Source organism: Nicotiana attenuata, unplaced genomic scaffold (genome assembly GCF_001879085.1).
Source record: "Nicotiana attenuata strain UT unplaced genomic scaffold, NIATTr2, whole genome shotgun sequence".
In the NCBI taxonomy this organism is placed as follows: domain Eukaryota; kingdom Viridiplantae; phylum Streptophyta; class Magnoliopsida; order Solanales; family Solanaceae; genus Nicotiana; species Nicotiana attenuata.
The window spans coordinates 389,236-415,240 of record NW_017670845.1 but is presented as its reverse complement, the minus strand read 5'-3'; the positions used below and the strand labels follow the sequence as shown (position 1 = coordinate 415,240).

The following is a 26,005-nucleotide window of genomic DNA, read 5'->3' as shown; positions in this document are numbered from 1 at the left end:
AAAACTCCAATTTGAAACTATTCCACAATTTGAATTGGTAATTCATTAATTTTTTTATTTTGTTTCTTATTTTAAAATTATTTTAAAACTCCAACTTGAAACTACTTCTCGATTTGAATGGGCAATTTTTCTTCTCTTTTTTCGTATTTTTTATAGGTAATTTTTTTTTTTTTAAAATAATTTAAAAACTCAAACTTGAAACTACTCCCACCCAATTTGAACGGGTAGTTATTTTTTATATATTTATTTTTTATTATTTTTTTATTATATTTAATCATAAGATATCTTTATTTATTAAATCCAAACAAAATAACCAATTAATATATATATATATATATGTTAGTTTTTTATTATATTTTATTATTTTCGTTTTTTATGTGTATATTATATATAAATAGATTTTTCATTTTTTTTATTTTAAAATAATTTTAAAACTCCAATTTGAAACTACTCCCCAATTTGAATTGGTAATTCATTGTTTTTATTAATTTTGTTTTTTATTTTAAAATAATTTAAAAACTCAAACTTGAAACTACTCCCACCCAATTTGAATGGATAGTTATTTTTTATATATTTAATTTTTTTTAATTATATTTAATTATAAGATATCTATATTTATTAATCCAAATAAAGTAACCAATTAATATATATGGTAGTTTTTTATTATATTTTATTATTTTCATTTTTTATATGTATTTAAATTCAAATATAAGTAACCGATAACTAATTATAAACTAAATAACTAATTAGTAACCAATTATGCCATGTGGCATTTTTTTAGGCTGCCACTTGGCTTAAGGAGAGAGCTTCTTCCTCTCCTTTTAATAATATATAGATAGATTATATTGTACTGCCTATTCTTCGGTCACTTACAGTCAAAAATCTATTAATATATAAAAGGAGAGGCAAAGAAATGCTATGATGACAAGTGGTATAATATTAAATTGACAAGTATCTAAATTTAGGACAATTTTCCAACTTTGTTGGAGTTTAAATTAATTCAAAAATCTGCCAGTTAAAACAAACCAAAAAAATCATAATTCCCCCACGTATATTTGTTTGGTATTTTGGAATTTATTTATTAAATCTAGGTAATAAAAATAATAATTAATTCCTCTCACGTCAGGTTGGGATTAGGCCTTCTTTTTATCTTCACGTTGGGATTAGGCCTTTTCTTAAGTTATTAATATATACCTAAATAGTTAGAATTTCAAATTTGTCCAATAAAACAGGGAAAAAAGAAGAAAAAAAACCCCCACGATCCCAAACGTGGGCTTCATCAACAATCAGAAACCTAACTCCGTAACTGCTTTTTATCTACGGCAACCATAACTGCTTTAAATCTATGGCAGATAACGCTTTATGTAGTTTCTTCTTACCCTTTCTATTCCTATTCTCTGTTAACAATAGTATTCCCCAAGTTGATTCAACAATAGTATGTGGTTTCTCTTATTTTAAATTTGCAAAGATGGCTACATCAGTTCATGAAATCCGACAATTTCAAGCAACTCGAGGCAATGGAATTTGAAAGTTATGGGAAATTCCGGATCGCTTCAAGCCTAAAATATCATATTTCATACAATTGATCTTACAAGATGCAAGGGTAACATATTCGCTCAATAATTTCACTTATTTTTAATGTCCTCCTTCTCTGTTGTGTTTATGCACTAATTTTCCACAATCCTGAAATTTAGTTTCCAAAAAAATTTGTGACGTTAGTAGTGGCATTCAATTCCTAAAGTGTATCACTATCTCATAGATTAAAGTTCTTCTTTTCTTTGTTGATTTTTACTTGCCTTTGGGTTCTAAAGATAGTAGATAGTTGAATCGGTAGTCATCATTTAAGTAAAAGAAAAGTATATATAGCATGTGCAGACTATATTTAATTAATTTAATGTGAAAAAATACAACTCTTCTGTGTTCTTTGTACTTTCTTTTTCCCCGTTCCTTCTTTTTTGGCTCACTGCTGGACTTCTTCTTTCAGGACAATGACTCTGAGGAGGATGAGGATATGACAATAAGACCTCATGATGTGGTTATAGTTTGGAGAACATTCAATGCCTCATTCGTCAAGTATTCTGAAAGGTGAAACGAAGAGTCAAGGGACTGCCTCATTAGCGGGAAAGCATTAGTCACTGCAGAATTAACGCTCATTCAAAGAACTTTGGCATTTGGATCCTTTCTAAAACCTGCAATCTAAATGTATGTATATAAATTTTTCTGATCTTGAAGCACACCATGGTAGCTTGAAGAAGGATTACAGTTTGTTTCGAACCAAATTTACAGTAGTGGTAAGTCATTCACAATGCAAGAAGGAAAATGGTGCTTTGAAGATTGTATCATTGTATAGTAAAGACTTGAATAGGAACAAATAAAATTTGTATTGTTCAAGACAAATAAGAAAAAAATATTTAAGTAGAATGACTACATCATACTAATTCAAACATAATCTTAAGGGGCTTTCAACTATATCGCAATAGGCAACACTCTCTCAATTAATCAACAAAAACTATAGTAATAGGTTACTTATGTACTCATCAGATCAAACTTTTCAAGGAAATTCATCAAGCCACTAAATTTTACAGGGGAAAGTTAGAATTTGACTTGATTTTGAGTGTTGTTATGAGTTTTCTTTGTCAATAATCTCTGCTACAAATCATAATCACATCTGGTTTTTGGGTATTTCTTAAACTAGACTGTTCTGTAGTCAATTACTCACATATAAGAATACCGAACCTATACACAGATTACGAAGCAATATTATAGCTGGTAAAAGATAATCAAGTAAACGAAAAGATACTTAACTTCAGAAGATGAGATAAAGGAAAATAAAGTGAAAGGAAAAGCAAATTAACAACCTTCAGGAGAATTAAATTTCAGTCCTTACAAACTTCTCCCGCTGTCCCCCCAGATATTGGGACTTGGAACCGCAGTCGAACATTTTGTACAGTCAAACACATATACAGTCACTGCAGCAGAACATAAAATTTAAAGTTAATCATAGTCTTGAACAGTTTAGCCTCAGTTTATCAAAAGTTGACCTATATGAATAGAGCTTTTTTGCAGTCAAGGAAATGGTCTTGAATCCAATGAGTTCTAAAGTCATAACAACATCAGCCAAGACGATAAGTTTTTCTCAAACACATTAATATCCATTTGGAGCAACGCGCTAACTAAAATAATTGAATTAAACAATTATATTATTCTCCTTCTTCCATCAAAATTTAGATGGTGCCTGGCCCCATTGTTTTCGACTCTCAATTCCCTCTTCAGCATTTGATCCACTGTCACAATAGAGTATTTATCTTTCTGTGGTTTAGCTTTCTTATTAAGCCATTTCATCTAAGCATACATAAAGATTTCAGAGCTTAACCTACTGAAGCTGAAGCAACAGCCTTAAACGAGTATTTATTTGTACCTTACACTTTTTGTCTCACCACTTGTGGAGTTGTGGGATTACACAGGATTTGTTATTGTTGTTTTACACTTTTTGTCTCACCTTGACCCACCAAGTTACTACTTCATTGTGCAGTAAAGCTCCTAAAATTTAGACTATTTGGCAAATAACCAAGGTGCTATGACGAAAAATTTACAAACTTCAAACCAACGAAAAAGAAGATTTGCATTTTACAAACATCAATAGCAATTTCAAAATGCAAATTTCCAGAAACTAACTCAAATACCCTAACTTGAACATTTAATTTCCTACATTTTGGTACTACCGCTGTAAGCCTAATCAACCTTCCCCTTTCCTCTACCCTTTATATAATTTTTCTTACGACGGTGGTGTCCGAGCTAGCTCGCGTACCTCGACTATTCCACCGGGTACTTTCTATCTCCCACCAGCACAGGTACCGGGTAACTCTATCCAACGCCTATACATATGGAAAAAATCATGTAGTGTTTTTACCCTATATAATTATTATATCTTGAGACGATCCAAATTTGGACAAATTCTCAATCTCAATTTCATTTCAACAAATAACAAAATATCAAAATAATTTCAGTATACTCATGTTGACTGAATTTCAGATGAAGTCCATATTTCTACAACTAAGTTCCAATCCCATCAACATTGAGTTTTTAATCTTACCCTTTTCATCTATACACAAAATGACATAACCCCTTTTGATTTAACTCATCAAGATTGAGTTTTAATCTGACCCTTTTGATTTAACCCATCAAGATTGACTTTTTAATAAAACCCTTTTGATTTAATCCATCAAACATTGAATTTTTAGTCTTTATTGACCATTTTCAGATGCAAATTTTGCATTTAAATCAGATAAAACGGTTCAATGAACTGAACAAAGTATAGCATAAAGAGCAAAGTAGTTTTAAAAAGGGAAACTGAAATACAAGGTAATTACTAAAACATATGAGTATAGATCAGAGAAAGGGGACTTACTGTTGAAGTCTTGAGAAATTAATTCATGGAGATAGGAAGAAGAAGAAAAAGAAAATGGTGGGATGGTACAGACAGAGAAAAGTGTCGGTAAAATAAAAAATGACTGCTGCGTGCTGCCCCACAAACTCCCCTCCCTCCACACCCTCCCCCCCCCCTTACTAAAAAAAACCACTTTTCAGTTTTCTTTTGTTACTTTTTGTCAATTAGTGTCAATAAAACCTTCAACGATAGGTAAATATGAAATTCATAAAGATGGCTAATACGAAAGATAAAGAAAATAGTCTCTCTCAATTACCAAAAATTTGATTGTTTAGTAGCATCTATTATTTCTAATTTGCACATAAGATATCGGAATATATAGTGGCTGTATGTGGATTTTGTAACGTGAACAACATTATAAATCAACTCTAATAGTGAATTTTATTACTTTAACAACATTTACAATTTAATAGAAAGAAAACTAAACTCCTGGGTTCTAAAGTAAAATATAGACAAGTCGAGTAATAGGCAATTATACCACATTAATATTATTATGTCAGCAGAAGATTTAATACTTAAAATTTTATGTTGGTGCCCAATTTATATTTGTGCCGTTGGTTCAGGTTCAAATCTTATCGAATGCCCTATTTTCTCAAACTGGAAAATATGGCATAACCATTTAGCTCCCGACATTCTAACTTATTTTTTTTGGGCTAAATAAATCCACACACGCACACACATGTGTAATGATATTTGAGAATAAATGATCTCGAAGATCTGTACAAAACAAATGAATTAATAATCGTCGGTGCTAGAAAATAAAGAATGAGCCTCTCCATTTCATCGAGTTCAAAATAACTAAAATTTTACTGTACCAATACTTTTTTTAAAGAAGAATAATTAGAATTTTGCTGTGTGTATGAATAATGAAACATTTTGCCTTTGGTCTTAGCTTTTAAATCATTAAATAAACGTAAGGCCATAAGTTTGCATAACAAACATTAAGATGAGTATTAGTAGAATTGAAGTTGTTATCAGAGTGCGCGTACATTATGGATGTCAAGGTTATGCAAATGGGAATAATTGTGTTTCCGTAACTAATTTTTCTATCTTAAAATACTATGGCTTTGTCGTATTTCTGAATTTTCAAGGCATGAGAGACCTTTGTTTGTGGCAATCTAGCTGGTATACATAGGGGCGTATGTGGGGCATACTCGATGGGTTCAATTGAACCCATAACTTTCGACGTAGAGTAAAAATTTATTAAAATTGCAAAAATAATAAATATGAACCATAACTTTTAAAAATATAATGGGTTCAATACTAAAAAATTTAAAAGTTGAACCCATAGGGTTTAAATCCTGGATCCACCTCTGGGTATACTTGACTTGCTTTATTAAGGCTATAAAGAACATTATTGGACTTCAAGAAATAATTGTATGTTTCTTTATTGAGTTTACTTACTACTTTATTATACGAACATCCATTACATTAATATGTTCCAAAAAATAATAGCATTTTCATGCTTTTTGTATCTACCGTCTTTTCCAAGATATATTTTCTTAACAAGAATTATATTATTATTTTCCGCGCAACGCACGGGTACGGATACTGGTTAAATAATTAAAAAAAAGGAAAACGACATCGTGGAGCAGCCTATAACTACGGCCCCGGATTGGCTGACATGCGTAGCGAATAAAGGAACAGCACAGAAGAGTGGAGAGTTAAAGAATGGCAGGAGAAGGTGGCGTTAGGTTTGTGGGGAACAGATATTGGGTGCTGAGGCATGGCAAAAGCATTCCTAACGAAATGGGCCTCATTGTTTCCTCCATGGTTTTTTTCTGCTGCTCTCTCACTACGTCTCTGTTGGATCATCATTTTCCCTTCTTCATTATATGCTAAAACAACTTTCCACTTCCTGTGTTATTTCGATCCTGATACTATTCTTTAATGTTTATCTGTCAGTTAATCGGCTACAAAATGAAAATTTTAGTTTGGGTTAGTTCTCTTTACTGGAGTATCTTCTTTAATAAGGTTTTTTTTTACAGTTAACAGTACATTTTAGCTAGTGTTCTAAAGGACTGAGCTTGCTTTCTGCTTGCCTTTTTTGAATTTTCCTTATAAAGTGACCAACTTTGACTAAATGCCATTGCACATTTGATATTCATTTGGTAGTCCATGGTTTGCCCTAACAACTGGTAAAGTTTGCAGCTTTTGAATACATAATTTAAAAAAAAAAAAAAAAAAAGCAACTTCCTCTCTCACTCAGTTCCACTAACCCATCAACTTCCTCTGCCTGCCCCATGGCACTCTACTTAGATTGGAATACTTGCTCTAAGTAATTGACACATTGCACAGCGTGATCGCATCAATCACTTAGTTCCAAATAATAAGACAGACCGGCCTTCTTTCTATTTGTACCACAGTTCAATCAACTAACATTAATTGGGATAGATGGTTTATCTAGCAGCGAGAAATGCACAGACCTTTAAAAGTTGGAACAATACAACATTTGACTGTTTGAGAGTTGGCTGAAATGATTTTTTTTCCCTTGTTACTATATTTTTCTTGGCAATCTAAATTACTGAAAAGAGCCATTATCTTTACAGGAAAATGGAAAACTTGAACAATATAAGTTGGCTCCTGAAGGAATCAAACAGGCAGAATTGGCTGGAGAGTCATTCCTAAAGGTTGGTATTCCTGTTGAATTCTCAATTTTTGGTTTCCCAAAGTAGTCCTTGGCAGACATTTCATGATTCAGATGTTCAACCTATCTAGATATGGAGTTACGTGAACCATAATTGCTGTCCGCCATTGCTTCCCTAGTTATTTTTGAACATTTGATTATGTATGTCCTGAAATCCTATCACCTATCTCTTTTTTATGCTCCAAAACTTATTATATTCCAGTGAAATCCCTTGGGATTTTACAATGCCTCTGTACTAAAAGGTTTGGAATTTATATCCATGTCCATTTTTCTTTTATGAAAACAATCATTGTGATGTCATAGTTTTGAAGTTAGCAACACTTCCTCATCCAAGTTAGATAGTATAATGAGTATAAGGAGATGGTGACATGTTAAACAACTGGAAACTCAGGTCACATGTGAACAATCTGTTTCTTTTGCAGTGTCAAATCTTGGATCAAGTTGAAGTGGATGTAGTGGTTGAAAGAAAAATCTAAGAATCACAGAGAAAAGTGAACTGGTATTACCAAGCGAGTGTTCATTACAAGTAAATGAATGAATTCTATCTTCAGCGATAACATGGTTCACATAAGCAAAAAAAAAAAGTTCTAACCAAAAGCGTCTTAGCAGCAGAGGAGGAAGAGAGAAGTGTTTTCTGAAAGAACATGTATAGGTTTCTATCCCCTTAAACAATATCATGTGGACGCTCACCTTTTGTCAAACTCAATGCTTTCTCCAGTTGTGAAATCATGTTTCCCTGGAGACCTAGAGTTGAAACAGCCAGTTTATCTCCATACTCTATGGCTACTAACAGAGTCTCCCGATGATTAGCACCTTGATATATTATTTCTGTTTGCTGCCTTTCAGTTGAAGATAGGCAAGAGAGACTGTCATATCGTTCCTGATTCTGAGTAATTGCATATTAATTGCTCTTTTTTGAGCTAAAAAGGGTCTATCTCTTCTCTATAAGCTTAGTTCTTAATGGTGTTTACAGGCAATCTGTTTCCTGATAACAGGTACTCAAAGAAGATAAAGTACCACTTGAAAATGTTCGAATCTGCTACTCTCCCTTCTCGAGGACCACTCATACGGCACAAGTGGTTGCATCAGTTCTAGATATTTCTTTTGAAGGACCGCAGTGTATGGTAAGTCTTATCTATCCGTCACAGGGACATATAGGCCCTCTTGTAACCTCTTTTGCTTATTTTGTTGCAAGGTTGTATTTAAGTGATTTTTGGCTTGTTAATAAATTAGTAAATGAAAAAAAAAGGTTGTGTCTAAGTGTTATCATGGTAATTTTGTTTGCAGAGGTACTTGAGATAACCAATTCATAAAGCTCTGATCACTGTTATTAGAACCCGTGACATGAATAGAGAGTAAAAGTCGCAAGGACCTTTAGCAATAAAGTCAAAAGGGATTGTCATTTCATAGGCTGAAATCTCATTTTGTCCTATTGATATAAGCCATTCAGTTGAGGAATGCTCATGTACATAGCAAAGATGAACTGTTTGGGCTATATCTTGTTTTCGGGCTATATCTCTATTCCACCTGGTATCGTATCTTCCTTTTGGCACATTTGTAGATTTATATGCTTAAACTGACTTGCTATGTACTTTTCCTTCTGGTGATGAATTTGATTTAGCTGCATAACTTTTCATTTTTTATGTCATTTTTGCCTGATGCATTCGAACCACTCAACAATAAGCCTAAAAAAGCTTTTTGAGTGTTATATAAGGTACCCCTGCCTTTCCTGTCATGATGAGATGTTTCTAAGCTAAAACAATTGATTGATTGGTATTTTATGATTTTGGCTTTAAGACGAGCAGATTCTGCTGATAAACTCTGAGTTCTGACAATTTTGTTATAACAGGTTCTAGAAGATCTTCGGGAGCGCTTCTTTGGTCCTTCATATGAACTTAAGTCTCATGATAAAGTGAGTTGTTATTTGTTCTCTGCATTTCAAAATCAAGTGGATCCTCAACATTTATAAGCATTTGCACTTGGTTGTGGCTCTGGGACTGATTAATTATTTCTGATTTCAGTATCCAGATATATGGGCTCTAGATGAGAAGGATCCATTCATGCAGCCTGAAGGTGGAGAAAGTGTTGCAGATGTTGTGTCTAGACTCACAAGTGCATTGATTAACATGGAGTCACAATTTCGAGGGTAATGTTGTGCTTTTAACTCCCAACATTAATCATGTAGAGCAGGAAATTTTTTAGTGCTAATGAGGTTTGCTTATTCTTTTTAACAAGTGAAGGAAATTTTGCATGGCAGTAGAATCATAGTTCATGCTTAAATTCAAGATTCTCCTAGTGTTTCACATATTCCCACTAATGAGGAGACCAAAAGCCTTTAATTGCAATTTCATGATATCTGATGGACTTATAAGTAACGATTGTGGTCTGGGACACTGCAATTGCAGATGCACAGTGCTGGTGGTCAGCCATGGTGACCCTCTGCAAATTTTCCAGACGGTACTAAATGCAGCTAAGGATTACAAAGGATCCTGTGGAAATGACTTGACTTCAAGAATACAAGCAGTCAAAATCCCTTCTGTTCTCTCGCAGCACCGGAGGTTTGCTCTACAAACAGGAGAATTGCGCTCAGTAGTATAATCCACAGCTTGAGCTGCACATTCTGAAACATTCTGTCAGCTCATGCTGTTATTCTGAATCCCCTTTCTAATTTATCTGTGTCTAGGGATAATAATTTGGTTTTTAACAAATATGTAAAACAAATGAAGTATAAATCGAATAAGGAACGGCAGAATATTCAATTTGCAATCTCCTTTGCTAGGGAGGTGAGCTGCTGTATGAGTACATTCATTGGAGAGCTTTCCTAATTGGCTTCTGGAATCTTTTTGGTTCTCCCTACCCCACCCCGGAAGAGTACTGAGTCAATATGACGGGAAATTTATACTTTCAACCTCTTAGTTCTATGTTAGCCTACGGATGATAAACATGTTAAGAAAGAAGTAAGAAGATCTATTTCTCCATTCAAGATTTATCTTCCCAACTCTTGGCCGGATGACCTTTATGTATTAAACCAATTGCTTCCTGTTCCAATAATGGGTTTTTGTCCTTAATGATTGTGAAAGTTAGGGAGATAAAGATGGAGATGATATCAGAACAGACACTTCCATTTCTTATTTGTCACAATCTCACCGGATTTGAGGCTAATGTTCAGGTTATCGCCAACTGATCCTTGAAGGGAGAGAGGGAGAGAGAGAGAGCGCACGTTGTGTCCAAAATAAAAATGGTTAGGCGGTTATATAGTGCTGTTTAAATTTCTCTTCCTGAAATGCCATGTTTTGCTACCAAAGAATCACTTAAATCACCCATTTTCTATTTACATGCTAGAGTCATGCTTCAACATACTGGACGCTGTTTCCCTACGAGAGCAAATCAGCAATTACAGCAAATCTGCTTTGCTTTTTCCGATATGCAGAGTCGTTTGGTTAGATGATTTATTGACTATATTAAATTCAGCATTAGTAATACTATGTCCGATTGAGATGTTAATCTCTTTATTGCTAATCCTTGCATTACTTACTATTCATCAACCAATTAACTATATTAAATTCAACGCAAAATAACAAGAGGTTTATCAGCAACACATGTATTAGATTACACGATGCCACTTGAAACTATTACTTGTTTAGTTAATCATCTTTAATTATGTTTCATTTGCTTTTTGAAAGTGTTTATATTATTGATTCTATAATCACTAAAGAATCTTGACAAAGAAAAACAAAAAAGAAGTGCATGATTTGTTAACTAACTTCTATTTTTTGTCTCATATTATAGTATAACTCCCTGTAATTTTCATCTTAAAAATATTGCTTGTTTGACAAAACTAAAAATTGATGATTCTAAATATTATTTTATTCACACAACAATAAAGCCAACAAGTTTCATAAAGCAATTAATATGCCCTAAGGTACAAGTTTTAAATGTACATTGTATATCAATATTTTAATGCGACGAACTGAATGTCTAAACAAATACAATAATCTAGTGATAATCATTCACCCTATAATACTACATACACCTTTAACAATCCATGCATTACAATCCTGGTATAACTTGGGATAACTTGTGCACGAACGAAATGAATCCTTGGTACTCCAACCATACACCGGTTGCTCTAGCCTCTTCTTAAATCATTGCATTTTACACAAAATCGCACAAAGCACTTTACTTTCAAGTCACCAATGCTAATAGCAGCGAGGCTAAGGTCATACTCAGCAACTGGAAACTGGATAGTGAGATGACGGCCTTAGATTCTACAATTAGCAGCTGCAAATAAGAAAAGAGGAAGGGAAAAAGACTGCTGTTATAAAACGAAGCATGCTACATTGTATTCATAAAGCAACCAAAAATCTTGACCAAAAATGGATGACAACCACTGATACCGGTGGGTTAGATGCAAACAGGGTTATATAAGTCTTATATTTATTTCAATAATCTCACCCCATTACTAAAGGTAAATGTTGAACATTTCCCAAATCCCTAAAGGAATCATTTCCGTTCTATTGTTTCTTCTCCTTGCATGCCAACAGGAAAAGAGCATCATACATATCCGTCAAGGATAGGGATGGTGATTAACTCCATTGGCATGCGAGACAAGCCTAACAGTTTGGAAGGGCAGACATCCAGATAACTACGGTCATCCGAATGAATAACACAACCTTCAGTAACAAGTGAGCTTTACCATTTTGTGGCTTCAAGCAGACTATTAAATGGGAAGACTTCCAGCACAGACAATAAGTGGTGTTTATGGGTTCACCACTCAGAGAGGATGAGTAAATGCTACCAGAAGCCACCTTTTCTGAAGAACCTCTGAATGGACTTTCGATGGGAATCCCTCCCATCTTTACTACAGATACCAATTGGCGGAATGCAAAATGAAAGGCAGTATCACAAAGACAAGAAAATAATGAATTGACTCACTGCAGTAGATAAATTGGTTGATATCAAGAGTCACTCGGCCTTGCTTGCTTGTGTCAAATGAATCAAAAAGGTTCCTGCAAAGATCAAGAATATTATTAAAGTTTTTGCTAAGAAGTTCAACACTGAACTAACATCTGAGAACTATTGGGATTGCAGCTCCATTGAATCACATTTGATGAGATTTGACTCAATTATTCTTCACAAACCAGTGAACTAAATTAGTACATTTAACCAAACTTATTAGCCTATCTCTTAATTGCTACTAAATGTCTGAAGAAAGGGATGAGTTGCATTCCAGTGAATTGAATGAGTACATTAACGACACGTACGTTAGCCAATCTCTTTGTTGCCACAAACAATCTAAAGAATTTTGAAGAGTTGCATTGAATAGTTAATTAGACTAATTCAATTAATTAGATGAGTGAAATGGTAGCTCAAGGAACGTAAACCAAGGAAGAACTATAAGAAGGCAAGAAAGGTTTCCATTTCCCTCAAGTCTTCCCCTCCATCTTTATGGACTCTAATGTATGGGATGCTTCTTAGCAGATTTTTTATTAATCTTCCATTTTTATTTTTATTTTTCTTTCCTTTCCTTTCCTTTTCCTCGAAGGGAAGTTTGTAAAAAAGAAGAAAAGACATAGAGATGGGCGAAGTACATAAAGTAGCTGTTGGATGTTGGATTCAGAAATGAGAATAGCAGTCATATTCGTTACCGCTACCCTCTCTTCTTGCTAGATCATTAGAAGTCTAGAACAACATTAGTTTTAAGACATGCAACGGTCTTTATATATCATTGTCGAGGAAAATTTAAGCATGTTCCATCATCCATCATTAGCTTTTTTGAATATCTCTATTTTGGATTTACTATAATTAGAGAGGAAGCACATGCAGATAGAGAAAAAGTAGTACTATTATTTCCGTGTTTGGATTGGTAAAGTAATCTTTCCTGTATATTATTGATTATTTTGGTACTCCAAAATATTGTTGGATATACATATTGTACTAAATGTATTTTTGTACTATTGATGAATTAGTATATCCTATTAAATAAAATCAAAATAGTCCTTTCAATATTAATATGCAAAATGTAAAAGCGCTTGGATGCAAAAGATTGCAATTCAACCTTTTTTCTTCGAATTGGAATCCTTTTGCGCGACAAATATGGATATGTAATGGACTTTTCAACCCAATTTGTCTGAACTATTCATTTGTAGTAAAATCTAGAATCCTAAAATTATTCTTTCTCACCATATCGCTTCTATGTGTTTGATTTGAAGATATCTAAAAATGTAGTATTATGAAATGACAAACCGGAGATACAGAATATAAAATGCTAGATATGTTTAGATGTACAACAATCATCTTTTATATTTTGATCTTGCATTTACACTTTCAATATTATTTATATCTCACATATGTTAATATTGTTGTGATATTCAAAATGGTTATATTGATTGGCACGAAATATACGTCCATTGTACGTTATCAAAACGGAATGACTATATATTTTGCCTTGTAATTGAAGACTACTTATGTAATTATTGTACGAAACAATAAATTTAGTCTCCAATAAATGGTAAATAAATAGTACAGATACAAAAGTAAAAGATGAAATCAATAACTCGTGCAGCTGTTCAATTCCTTATTATTGTGACGTTTTTATTGTATATATAGGTTTCATGTTTTTAAAGCTAATTCCTTTAAGGCTGAGGAATTCAATTCATGTAGCTTATATAATATCTTAAAATTATTTTCATCTTTCAATTCTGTATTATAAATGTATATTTTATCTCAATCATTAAAATGTTTAATTCATTCAAAATTTATTTTTTTTCAGCTTCAAAATAATAATTATGTATTCATGTATGTTAGCCTTTTTTCCTCTATTTATTTGTTAAATCATGAGAAGACATGAACTCGCTTAACTAATTCTTCTCTGCCAAATCATTGTCAATGGAAAAAATTCTTTCCATGAAAGCACATTCTTCTTTATTTTGCTTATCTGATCATCATCCCAACACAGCAAATTCATCCGCAAGTATTAAATTGTGTATGTTTATTTCTTTTCCAATTACTTTTTACGGATGCTTTAATAATTTCATAACGTTTTATTTCGTTCATTTGACTATATAGGGTAGTTACATAAGATTTAAAATTTTAATGTACTGGTTGTCATATTTGGACAATAGTTTGACTACCAAAAAAACTCAAAGGCAGACCAATTTTTTGGGACTGAATTAGTAGGAGGAAAAATTAATTAATTATAAGCTTTATGATATTTTAATGTACTGATTATCAAATTTGAACTATATGTTGGTCATCAAAGAAGTAAAAGTTGATCTTATACATAAATAGTCGTCTAATTAATCTTCTTATTCCTATACATGTCTTGGAATCGGTTCTGAAGATTCTAATAGGTGCGCATAATAATTTTGAACTTGTATGTATGTTAGTATCGGATCTCAAGTTGCCCGGAGTTGATTCGAAATTTTTACTCGGGGATACGTAGGCAGCCTGAGTCAGGTTCAGTCATATCACATCAGTTATGCCATTTTATTTTTTCACCATATCATCAACTTATGCGGACATGATTCCTGTTTCAGCATACGTAGGCAACCTGAAAAAGTTCGATCATAACCAATAGGAAAATTCATTTGTTTTGTCGTCTACTCCCTTAAATTTATGATAGGAAAAGCTGTGAATTTTTATGTTCAACGTTGCAAATTTAGAAGATACCTAATTTTTTGCTTTCAACAATCAAGTCGATTGAACAGGATCAACCTCAATCATTTTGATTAATTTTTTCCTTTAAAATTAGTGTCAGTCAATGCAAAAAAGTTTTAATAATATATTATATATTATTTTGTATTGATTGATATGGAACACACATGCAACGCACGTGTACAGAAACTAGTATTATAAATGCAAGCGACAACCATCTCATGTAAATAAAGATCTACTCACCGTGCAGACTGTACAAAGATACAAAGAGATATGAAGTCATCAAGCCTGAATTTTCCATTCTTGTTCCTATCAAAACTCTGCAGAATTTACCCAGAAAAGGAATTATATCAGTTTAAAAGCAGAGGACCAGAAAGAACTTTTTTCACCCTCAAACCAATTAACATACAATGTATCACATGACATTCCACATGCGTATCTTAGTTACAATAACTAATTAACTAAATGTCATCCTGCGAGTAACCCTCCACGCGGACAACCAATTGAGTACCCGTGACTGCATGGTAATACAAAAGGTGTAGTAATGAAATCATTAAGCTGTTGTTATTTTTTTCCCTGATCAGTAAAGGCAGAGAATTAAGCTATGTTTAATCGTAGCATCTTATCATCCAGCTTTCATGAACCTCAAAAAAGAGAAAAAGCAATAACAATTTAATAAAGTTCGTGAGTATCTGCTCATTCATTCTGACTATCTGCCACAACCTACACCATAATCATCACAATCAGCGCTATCACTATGGTTTGCTAGCTATAGCAAGCCATTAACTATCACCTTTTCACACCCTTTATTCTTTTAACATGTTTATAATACCACCAAGTCATTATAAATACAAAAAAAAATTAAAAAAAAAAAACCTTGGGCTTTAAGCAAAAAGCCAAGGGCAAGTTCTTCTATTTCAATTTCTTCTAATCCATACTGCTAGCTTCAATTAAAATATGGCAGAATACGTAGTTTACCCCCTGACCTTGAGGTCAAATCCCTATGACACGCTCCTTCAGTACGGGCAACCTTTTAGACATGCAACCTTTTAAAAGTGTCTAAGACACACCTGCTCGGTGCTTGACCACTTTGTTCCCAGCAAGTGTATGTCACACACCATTAGTATCGTGACACGTGTCATTAACTTTTAAAAGAAAAACAAAAATTACGTTTAAAAATTTTCATCTTCTTAAAAAGGGAAAAAAGAAATAGAAAAGCTCCCTCATCTTCTTAATCTATCCAAGACACCATTTTAGCCAAAATCGATCTCTCAAAATGGCTCTAAACAACAAAAATCCCAAAGTTTCTTCTTCCTCAAATAATTTAAAGTAGCGAAAACCAACAATCCAGCGTGGCTGTCAGCTTTGGAACGAATTTGAAACTAGATTTTGTTGACCTCATGGGCAATATTTATTTGTAAGTGCTTTCTTTCTCTAAAAAAAATTGTTATAATTTGGAGTTGAAAAATTCCATTTTGAATCATGTGCTCATTATTTGAAGTCTCTTCATTTAACTCCTTAATCTCTTTACATTCGAAGCTCTGATTTTGAGCTTTGCTACATTGACTGCTTGAAAATTAGAACATTAGGGATTGTGATAAAGAATTTGAAATGGGTTTCATTGAATTGGTGGTAAAGTAGTGGCTTTTTTCCTTTGTAGTTTATGGGTTTTACTTTTGAACGACGGAAATGGAAAAAAACTATGGTGTGCACAGATTGAGGTAGGTGATGTTGGTGGCGACAATGGAGGCTGGCGGCAGAGCAGCGATGAAGGAGTGGTGAAGATGGGGGATAAAAAAACGTTTTTAAAAAATAAATTTAAGATTGATTAAAAAATTTGATGAAAAAAGAAGATAGATAAAAAAATAAGATAATGAAAATAACTGGACACATGGCGTCAATTTATAGCTCCATACACAAAAAAGTTGATGCTCACTCGCTTCTATGGGTTGTAAATCACGCGAGACCAGGTGAGCAAATGTGGTGTTTTAGACACACTTTTAAAAGGTTGTGTGTGTAAAAGGTCGCCCGTATTGAAAGAGTGGGTCATAGGAATTTGACCTCAAGGTCAGGGGGTAAACTATATATTCTACCATTAAAATATAGTTTAACCACATACATGTCAATAGGAACTCCATGCCTTCACTTTTTTCTTCTCTTCTATGAATATGGTTTAAAAAACTAAAACGGGTAAACCAAGAGTACTTGAACAATTTTAATGCTTTTTTCAAATTATGTCATTTGGTTGTCAAGACCAGTTATTTACGAACTTTTCCTTCTCTTCTATGAAATACAGTATAAACAACTAAAGGAATAACAAAAGGGAACATAGAATAAATAATGCTTTTTCCGATATATGTCATTTGGTTGTCGAATTTTATTTTGACACTAACAACTTCATTAGCTTTTGTTTTGATGATGAAACAAAGATATGAGCTACAAGAGAAAATATGCAGTGTGCGTAAAATGAACAGCCTTTTCAGTTTCATTGGTGCTTTGAGAATAAGATACTACATATTAGTGTAGGCCTCAAGGAAGTACATCAACCTTCTAATAACACACATTAAGTCCATTGAATGAGTATATTTCTGCATACCACTTCACAAAGAACAATAACTACTGAATCTCATAACCATAATGAATTCTATAACAATTATAATACCTCGCACACAGTGTATAATGCTGGAGAGTCGAGGTGGAATCCTATTTTTATCAACGCCTGCAAATGATGCAACAATTTCATTGATAGATTATTGTCCATTGCAAATAAGCAGGCTGTTAAAGACCATTCGGCAGTCAAAGCATTCTTTCCTCATTTTCCTCGCCATAAGAAGGTCTGAAATGTACTAATAAGCAAACACAATAAGGCAGAAGGAGTTTGAGATTAAGGAATTTCTTGCCTCGTAAACATCATCTGGGACAAGGAATCCACGACCCCTAATTCAATAACCAAAATAATATAAGGATTAACTTCCTAAGAATATATTTCAAATTCCAACCAATGACATGATGAAGTATTAGGGGACTCAAAGTGTACCATATTAACAACAGAAAGCAAGCAACAAATGGGAATGCTTTACCAAAAAAAGAAATTCACCTCTCCAAGTCTGAGAACACATGTTGCACCTACAAATGATAGATTGATGGTTCATATAAATCAAACAATTGAAAACATTTGAAAGAACACAACTTAGGAAAACATTTTATGAACCATCTACAGGAAAAGAAGAAAGACACCATTGAACTCATGCAACACTAAGGATTTCATTTTAGTGCTGCCAAGATGAGGTTGTGCAACTATTGCCAAATTCTGTGTATGAGAAAACACAGCAAGGTGCCACTCAAATCACATGCAAATTGCATATTGAAAGACAGTTAATGTTTTTGAATAAAAAAAATATACAAAAATGTAACTTGGGAAGAAAGCTGACCTTCAGCAGAAACTTGTTAAGTTCAACAAACTCTGGCGAACAAAGATTAGATTAATAACAGTATGAGAATCTCAACGGAACAATTATTAAGCATAAACTCAATGGCACCAAAATAAAGTAAAGAAGGGCCTAAAGTAGATTGAACAGCAGCTTAGCACTGGGGATCTAGACAATGCTTTGATATATCTCGCGCCCGGAGAGTCGGAAGCAGTAGCTTCTATTAACAGTCTGTTCCTCTCTTTCTCTCTCATTATATATTTTTTCTTTTTGATTTCTCACCCGGTATCCGGTACCCACATTGGGGCCCGACTAATCCGGATTCGCGTCCCACATTGGGGGTAAAGCGCTCCCAAACAAAGGCGACTTCATGCCCGGGGTCTCAATGTGGCCCGACTACCGAAGAGATTACTCTCAAAATGACTCTCTCATTATATATAAAAGTAAGAAAAAGGGAATTCTATGTTAAGGTTAAGCTAACATTTCATATATGCTCATTATGCCTTTTGAAAAATCTCCTTCCTGGTCTACATTATAAAAAAAGGGCAGCCCGGAGCACTAAGCTCTCGCTATGCGCGAGGTCCAGGGAAGGGCAGCATCTTATATTGATATCATTTTCCTTGTAGACATTCCCACTCTCCTAGCTCAAAGCACATATGTGTTTGTGTAGAAGATAGTGCCAGTACACATGGTACTTAGCTAGTTGGGTCACTTAACTATAGTTAGTTGTTAACTTAACTTAGTTAGTTGGTAGTTATAGTAAACCGTGGTTAATCAATTGTATATAAATACTTGTATTACACATTGTAAAGAAGAGAGAAAAATCATTTTCTTCTGCAACTCTGTTACAGCCCATCTCCCCTGCTTTTAATCTCTCTTCTGTTCTCTCGATCAATCTCACACACACACATTGATTTAGTGTTCATTACAGAATTCTACATGGTATCAGAGCTTCTAATTGAGAGAATTTAGGGATTTTCTTCGGCAATTCTGTAAGGAAATCGAGAAATTCTTCATTTTCGAACTTCAATTGAAAAACCTAATTTTGCAATTATGGTGAATTCTACTGCTGAATCTAGCTCCAACACGATTGACCACAATCATCCGCTGTATCTACATCCATCGAATTCGCCGGGAGTGGTACAAACCGGAATATTGCTCATCGGAATGGAAAACTACAGTATTTGGAGTCTCGCGATGTTGCTGGCACTGGAATGCAAAAATAAGCTCGGTTTTATCGACGGCACTGTTCGTCGAGCTACTGTCGTCAAGGATCTGGAGAAACAGTGGGGATCGTTGCAATGCTTTGGTGAAATCGTGGATTGCGAGCAATGTAAGCAAGGAACTTCTTAGCGGTATACTCTTTCGTCCTGATGCTTATTCTGTTTGGAATGATTTAAAGGAGAAATTTGATAGGGTTAATCTCACTAGAATTTATCATCTTCATAAGGAAGTTGCTACATTGACTCAAGGTGTTTCACCTGTCTCTGTTTATTACTCAAAACTGAAAGATCTTTGGGATGAAACTGATTCTATCATGCCTGTGCCTTCCTGTTGTGATAAGTCCAAGGACTTTGTTACTCATCTGACAAATCAAAGGTTATTGCAATTTCTAATGGGCCTAAACGATGGTTATAGTCAAGCTCGCAGTCAAATTCTAATGATGTCTCCAACACCATCTGTAAATCAAGCATTTGCTTTAATTGCTCAGGATGAAAGTCAAAAATTAGTATCTGGTTGTGGTTATGGGTTAGGTGAACACATTGATCCCACTGCACTCTTTACTACTAACATGAGAGGAACTCAGAAACCTAGAAGAAATTTTCCTATGTTTTGTGATTTTTGCAACATGAAAGGGCATAACAGGGAGAATTGCTACAAGCTCATGCACTGTGAGTTTTGTAAAATGAAAAGGTCATCTCAAGGAGAACTGTTATAAGATAATAGGTTATCCGGCTGATTTCAAAGGGAAGAAGAAAGCAAATGCAGTCATAGGAGGTAAACATGTAGCTGATCTTGTTTTCAATCAGCAGCAGCAGAATATTGCACAGGGTCATATGTAGTTAATACTGAACAACAACAAGGAAATGGACAAGTCTTAGCTCCGTTCTTCACTACAGAACAGTACAACCAAATATTAACACTATTGAACAAGTCTCAAGTATCTGAGGTTAGTGCAAACATGGCAGGTAAGATCTTATCAGATAATTTGAATGTACTAAGATGGATAGTAGATACAGGGGCAACAAATCACATGATTAATGATGAATCTGCACTGAAAAATGGTGTGTCAGTAGGAAATTCTGGGAAGGTTCAGCTGCCTAATGGAGAATCAGCAAGTATCACTCAAGTGGGAGATTGTCACTTAGCAGGAGGTGACTTGATTGAGGGTGTGCTTTGTGTACCAGATTTTAAATTTAATCTTCTCTCTGTGTCCAAACTAACAAAGGCTTTGAACTGTTGTGCCATGTTTTTTCCCTAACTTCTTTGCCTTTCAGGATCTCTTCACTGGGAGGGTGAAGGAGCCTGGTAAGGAAGAAGATGGCTTATATGTCCTAAGCTCAAGGAAAAGGACACAATTTGCTGGAGAAGCAAAAGCAATGGCAGTTTCTGGAGAGTTGAATGCAGGTATTTGGCACAAGAGGTTAGGGCATGTGCCTATGGCAGTAATCAGGAAGATTAGTGTTTTTAGAAATAATTCTAGTTTTGCAATAAGTCGTTGTGACATTTGTCCTTTAGCTAGACAAACAAGAGTTCCTTTTCCAGTTAGTAGTACTAAGACAAATGACTCTTTTCATCTGGTTCATATGGATGTTTGGGGGCCATACAAAGTGCCTACTTATAATGGAATGAGATATTTTCTAACATTGGTTGATGATTTTTCTAGATGGACTTGGATTTTTATGTTGCAACTTAAGTCTGACGTAATTACTATACTGAAAGACTTTATAGTAATGGTGTTGAATCAGTTCAACAAGCGGATAAAGATCTTTAGGTCAGATAATGGCTCAGAATTCATTAACAGACATTGCAGCACATTGTTCAAACAGTATGCTATTTTGCATCAGAGTTCTTGTCCATATACCCCACAACAAAATGGGGTGGTAGAAAGGAGGCATAGACATATCCTAGAAACTGCTCGGGCTATCAGATTTCAAGGACATCTGCCTCTTAGATTCTGGGGAGACTGTGTAGAATCAGCAGTCTATGTGATCAATAGAGTTCCATCATCAGTGCTGGGGAACAAATCTCCTTTTGAGCTGCTATACAACTAACCACCTAATTTGTCACATATAAGGGTCATTGGCAGTCTATGTTATGCTACTAACTTGGTTAGAAGAGACAAGTTTGAATCTAGAGCAATCAAGTCAGTGTTGCTAGGTTATGCTTCTACTCAGAAAGGATATAAATTGTATGACATGGATAACAAGTCTATTTTTGTTAGCAGAGATGTGGTTTTCAATGAAGGAGTCTTTCCTTTCCAACAACACGTGGCTACTGAACAACCAGTTGTTTTTCAGCCCTCTTCTAGATTTCCTTCTTATGAAGAACTGAGACAACATGTTTCAGTTGAGCCTCTACTTCCTACAGTATCAGCACCAGCTTCTCCTGCTGCATCAGAAGTTCCTGCTACATCAGAAATCCTTACTGCTCCTACATTGTCTGCATCAAACTCTCCTCCTGTTCCAGAAATCCCAGTTGTATCAGAGGTTCCCTCTTCCTCTCAACCTCCAGTACTTCCTTCAGAACCATTAAGAAAATCAGGCAGAGTTAGTAAGGCTCCAATTTGGCTTCAAGATTATGTCCAACCAGATAAAGGAAAGAAGACTGCCAACACTTGTCTATACCCTATCTCTTCTGTATTGAATTACAAAGCTCTTGCACCTACTTATCAAAGCCTTGTTGCTAAGCTATCTACTGAAGTGGAACCAAGTACCTATTCTGAAGCTGCTAAGGACCCAAGATGGGTTGATGCTATGAAAGCAGAGATTCAAGCATTGGAGGATAATCATACTTGGTCCATCATGCCTCTTCCTCCTGGGAAGAAAGCCATTGGCTGCAAATGGGTATACAAGATAAAATATAAAGCCTCAGGTGATATTGAAAGGTTTAAAGCACGACTGGTTGCAAAAGGTTATAGTCAAAAGGAGGGAATTGACTATCAGGAGACCTTTTCTCCTGTGGTGAAAATGGTAACACTAAGGGCAGTTATGCCTCTAGCAGCAGCTCACAAGTGGCAAATTTATCAGATGGACATGTTTAATGCATTCCTGCAAGGTGATTTAACTGAGGAGGTTTACATGCAATTGCCTCCTGGCTTTACACAGTCACCTGGAGATCACCATATTTGTAGGCTGCTCAAGTCTCTCTATGGACTTAAGCAGGCCTCTCGTCAGTGGAACATCAAGTTAACTACTGCTTTGGTGTCTTCTGGTTTTATTCAGAGTCATCTAGATTACTCTCTACTCACTAAGAAGGTGCTGGATAAAATGGTTGTAGTTTTGATCTATGTGGATGATCTTTTGATCACAGGCAATGATTCTGATCTCATTCGGGAAACTAAGGACATTCTGCAGCATAGTTTCAAAATTAAAGACCTTGGTGAGCTTAGATACTTTCTTGGCTTGGAATTTGCTAGAAGTAAGGAAGGCATATTGATGCATCAACGATAGTATGTTCTAGAACTCCTCTCTGATTTGGGGTTGACTGGTTCTAAGCCTTTAGCTAATCCATTGGAGCCTAATCTTAAGCTTACCTCAGTTGTTTTTGATCAACATATTGGAGAAAGTGATGATCAATTGCTTGCTGACCCCAGTGTATATCAACGACTGATTGGTCGACTACTCTATTTGACCATCAGTCGTCCTGACATTTCTTTTGCAGTACAAACTCTTAGCCAATTTATGCATATGCTCCCAAAGTATCTCACATGGAAGCTGCTAGTCGTGTAGTCAAATACATCAAGTCTGCTCCTGGCTTGGGTATTCTCTTTTCTGCTTCTAATGCTGCCCAGCTGCATGCATTTTGTGATGCAGACTGGGCTTCCTGCCTCAACACTAGACGATCAATCACAGGATACCTTATCATGTATGGTGATTCTCTCATATCCTGGAAGTCGAAGAAGCAGTCTACCACTTCAAGAAGCTCTGCTGAGGCAGAGTACAGGAGTATGGCATCAACGGTCGCTGAGATCACTTGGCTCATTGGCTTATTCAAAGAGCTCAATGTTCAGATTCATCTACCTGTGCCTCTTTACTGTGATAGCAAATCTGCTATCCAGATTGCTGCCAATCCTGTTTTCCATGAACGGACGAAGCACATTGACATCGATTGTCACTTCATTCGCGAGAAGATTCAGCATGGTTTGGTCAAGCCTATGTACCTTGCCTCGAGTGAACAACCTGCTGATGTTCTTACTAAGGGTCTTTCTCGTCTGCAGCATCATCACTTGATTTCCAAGCTAGGAATGAAGAACATCTTCATTTCCCCTAGCTTGAGGGGGGGTGTAGAAGATAGCGCCAGTACACATGGTACTTAGCTAGTTGGGTCATTTAACTATAGTTAGTTGTTAACTTAACTGTAGTTAGTTGGTAGTTATAGTAAACCATGGTTAATCAATTGTATATAAATACTTGTATTACACATTGTAAAGAAGAGAGAAAAATCATTTTCTTCTGCAACTCTGTTACAGCCCATCTCCCCTGCTTCTATTCTCTCTTCTGTTCTCTCGATCAATCTCACACACACACATTGATTTAGTGTTCATTACAGAATTCTACAGTTTGTTTTTCTCGTTTTCTGTTTCATTGTTACTTCGAGGCGTCCAAGTTTTATAATGATCTTATTTGAGAGTACATTGTAATTGAGAGAATTTCTATAATTAAACAAAAGGCACAAAACTCATGAAACTATATTAATGACTAATGAGAGTAAAGAGACAATCAGCAAGAGATCATCCTCACCTTCAAAACTCATAGTTCCATTCTTGTCAAAATCATACATCCTGAAAATTGATATAAAATGGAAGAAATAAAGTAACAATTGGTAAAGACCTATGTAGTAATTATTTGGATGTTATTGTCTCGAAATTTAATACAAAGAGGGCAAAACAAAACCTGATCATTTGCTGGACAACAGAGATAGTAAATTCCAAATTTCCAATAGCAAAAGCACTCTGAAAAGTAACGATCCCAAGCAGGGCCGCGCAGTACATATATAGTAATAAAAAGAAGGCGTCAAGTTCAGTAACGTAGTACGTAAAACAGAAGGCTTATATCTACGAGACCAAAACAGACCTTGAGTTGAATAGCAGTGATACTGCCGATTTTCTCCGAGTCGACCCGATCGAACCACTCTCTCAGAATCGCCGAGCTTTCCATTTTCTTCTACTGCTTCCCCCTGCTCCGCAATCGTACTCCTTGCTCGCAAATGTCGTTTTATTAATTGCACTTTTGATCCTTCATCTATTTGTAAATTTTAATTTACTTCCTATAATATTTCACTATATATAGTTTGACTCTAAATTAAATTAAAATGATGTGTGTTTTTTGACGTGTTGAAGAAAATATTTAGATTGTTTTTTTATAAATATATTTGTATTACCTTTTTGTAAATTTATAAACAAATATATTTTTAAAATTTAAATGATTCAAATTCATACATTTATTGAGTGAAAATAAATAAGACAAAATTTTAAAAGGTGGGACGATGCGTTTAACTCTATGAAGCGCATTGACCCCTGAAGTGCAAATATTTTATAAATCACTAAGTTGTTTCAGTATTTATTTATTTTGTTATCTTACAAAGTGGACAATGCAAATTTAGAACTACTTCGAATTGAATTTGTCAATTACAATTTAAATTTATGATAGGTAGATGATTATGATTACTATTAATGCTAGTGTATGGGTTAAAATTAGATCGAAGAAATCCGGCACGCGGAGATGATTATCATGAGATTTGCAAATCAACACGGGCAGTTTGGCCGAGGTCGACCAGTGATCAACAGAACGAGCCATTGAGCGGTCCATCAGAGCCGGGGTCGAGCAGCATAGATAGAAGTAACGGCTAGTTTTCTATTGGGATCTTCAGAGGAAATATTCTATTGAATATTCTCTTTGTTTGTACTTTTTAGGGTTCTTTGGGAATATCCCATATAAATAGCATTAGAGATAAGGCAAAAGGCATGTAATATTTCATATGATAAGCACTCTTTTGAAAAGCAAGTTCTCTAAATAAACACAAAGAACAACTTTCTGAATTCGACCTTTTTAGATTATCCATTGTCATTTCCACCAAATCCGAGAAAGTGCTCACTATGTTTGTTGTATTCTTGTCATTCTTCAGTGTCAGAGGAAGGAATCATCCACCTCATTCAATATTGGGCGAATCTTCCTCTTTATTTACATTTAGTGTCATTTATTGCTATTTAATATCCGATACCTCTAACATATTATTACATTCAATGCATTTAATACTCGCGCATTAAATTTGTTTCTTCACTACCCACTTTTTTACACCATTAATCTAAGATCTGTGGTTATTAGCTTTAACTAGAATTTACTCCCTTAATAACTGATTAATTAGTTTAACCAAAGATTATCGTTCTTTGGTCAAATAATTTGGCGCCGTCTGTGGGGATTTCCTAGTCAAAGTCTTAGTTCCTTTCAGATCTAAAAGAAAACAACGCAAAACTTTGTCTTTTCTTGCGTGCCTAGTTTAACATAGCAGGTAATGGAGAGGAAAGGATGAAGGCAGTAGCTAGTCTTACTACCAACCTCCTAAACACCATCAACGAGGTCACTGAAACAGATGCTGAGGACGTGA

General features: G+C 34.8%; 2 protein-coding genes across 3 annotated transcripts; one reads left to right on the top strand and one right to left on the bottom strand.

Moving 5' to 3' along the window:
- The first annotated feature begins 6,063 nt into the window (after window positions 1–6,063).
- On the top strand, window positions 6,064–9,933 carry LOC109243859 (metal-independent phosphoserine phosphatase). Of its 2 annotated transcripts, XM_019410867.1 has the most exons (7): window positions 6,064–6,220; window positions 6,353–6,385; window positions 6,997–7,077; window positions 8,090–8,218; window positions 8,944–9,006; window positions 9,116–9,240; window positions 9,500–9,933. In XM_019410867.1, exons 1-7 carry the CDS (start codon window positions 6,119–6,121, stop codon window positions 9,690–9,692), a joined length of 726 nt encoding a protein of 241 aa, XP_019266412.1. In that variant the 5' UTR covers window positions 6,064–6,118; the 3' UTR covers window positions 9,693–9,933. The 2 variants fall into 2 exon arrangements, with proteins under 2 accessions (XP_019266412.1, XP_019266413.1); XM_019410868.1 differs by lacking the exon at window positions 6,353–6,385.
- A 1,042-nt stretch (window positions 9,934–10,975) lies between these two features.
- On the bottom strand, window positions 10,976–24,629 carry LOC109243858 (sorcin-like). Its single transcript, XM_019410865.1, has 10 exons — window positions 24,475–24,629; window positions 24,295–24,353; window positions 24,142–24,182; window positions 18,182–18,213; window positions 17,848–17,876; window positions 17,651–17,687; window positions 17,413–17,469; window positions 14,994–15,070; window positions 12,030–12,103; window positions 10,976–11,375 (listed from the first exon to the last, which is right to left on the bottom strand). The coding sequence occupies exons 1-10, from the start codon at window positions 24,556–24,558 to the stop codon at window positions 11,356–11,358; spliced, it is 510 nt and encodes a 169-aa protein (XP_019266410.1). The 5' UTR covers window positions 24,559–24,629; the 3' UTR covers window positions 10,976–11,355.
- Window positions 24,630–26,005: the final 1,376 nt, after the last annotated feature.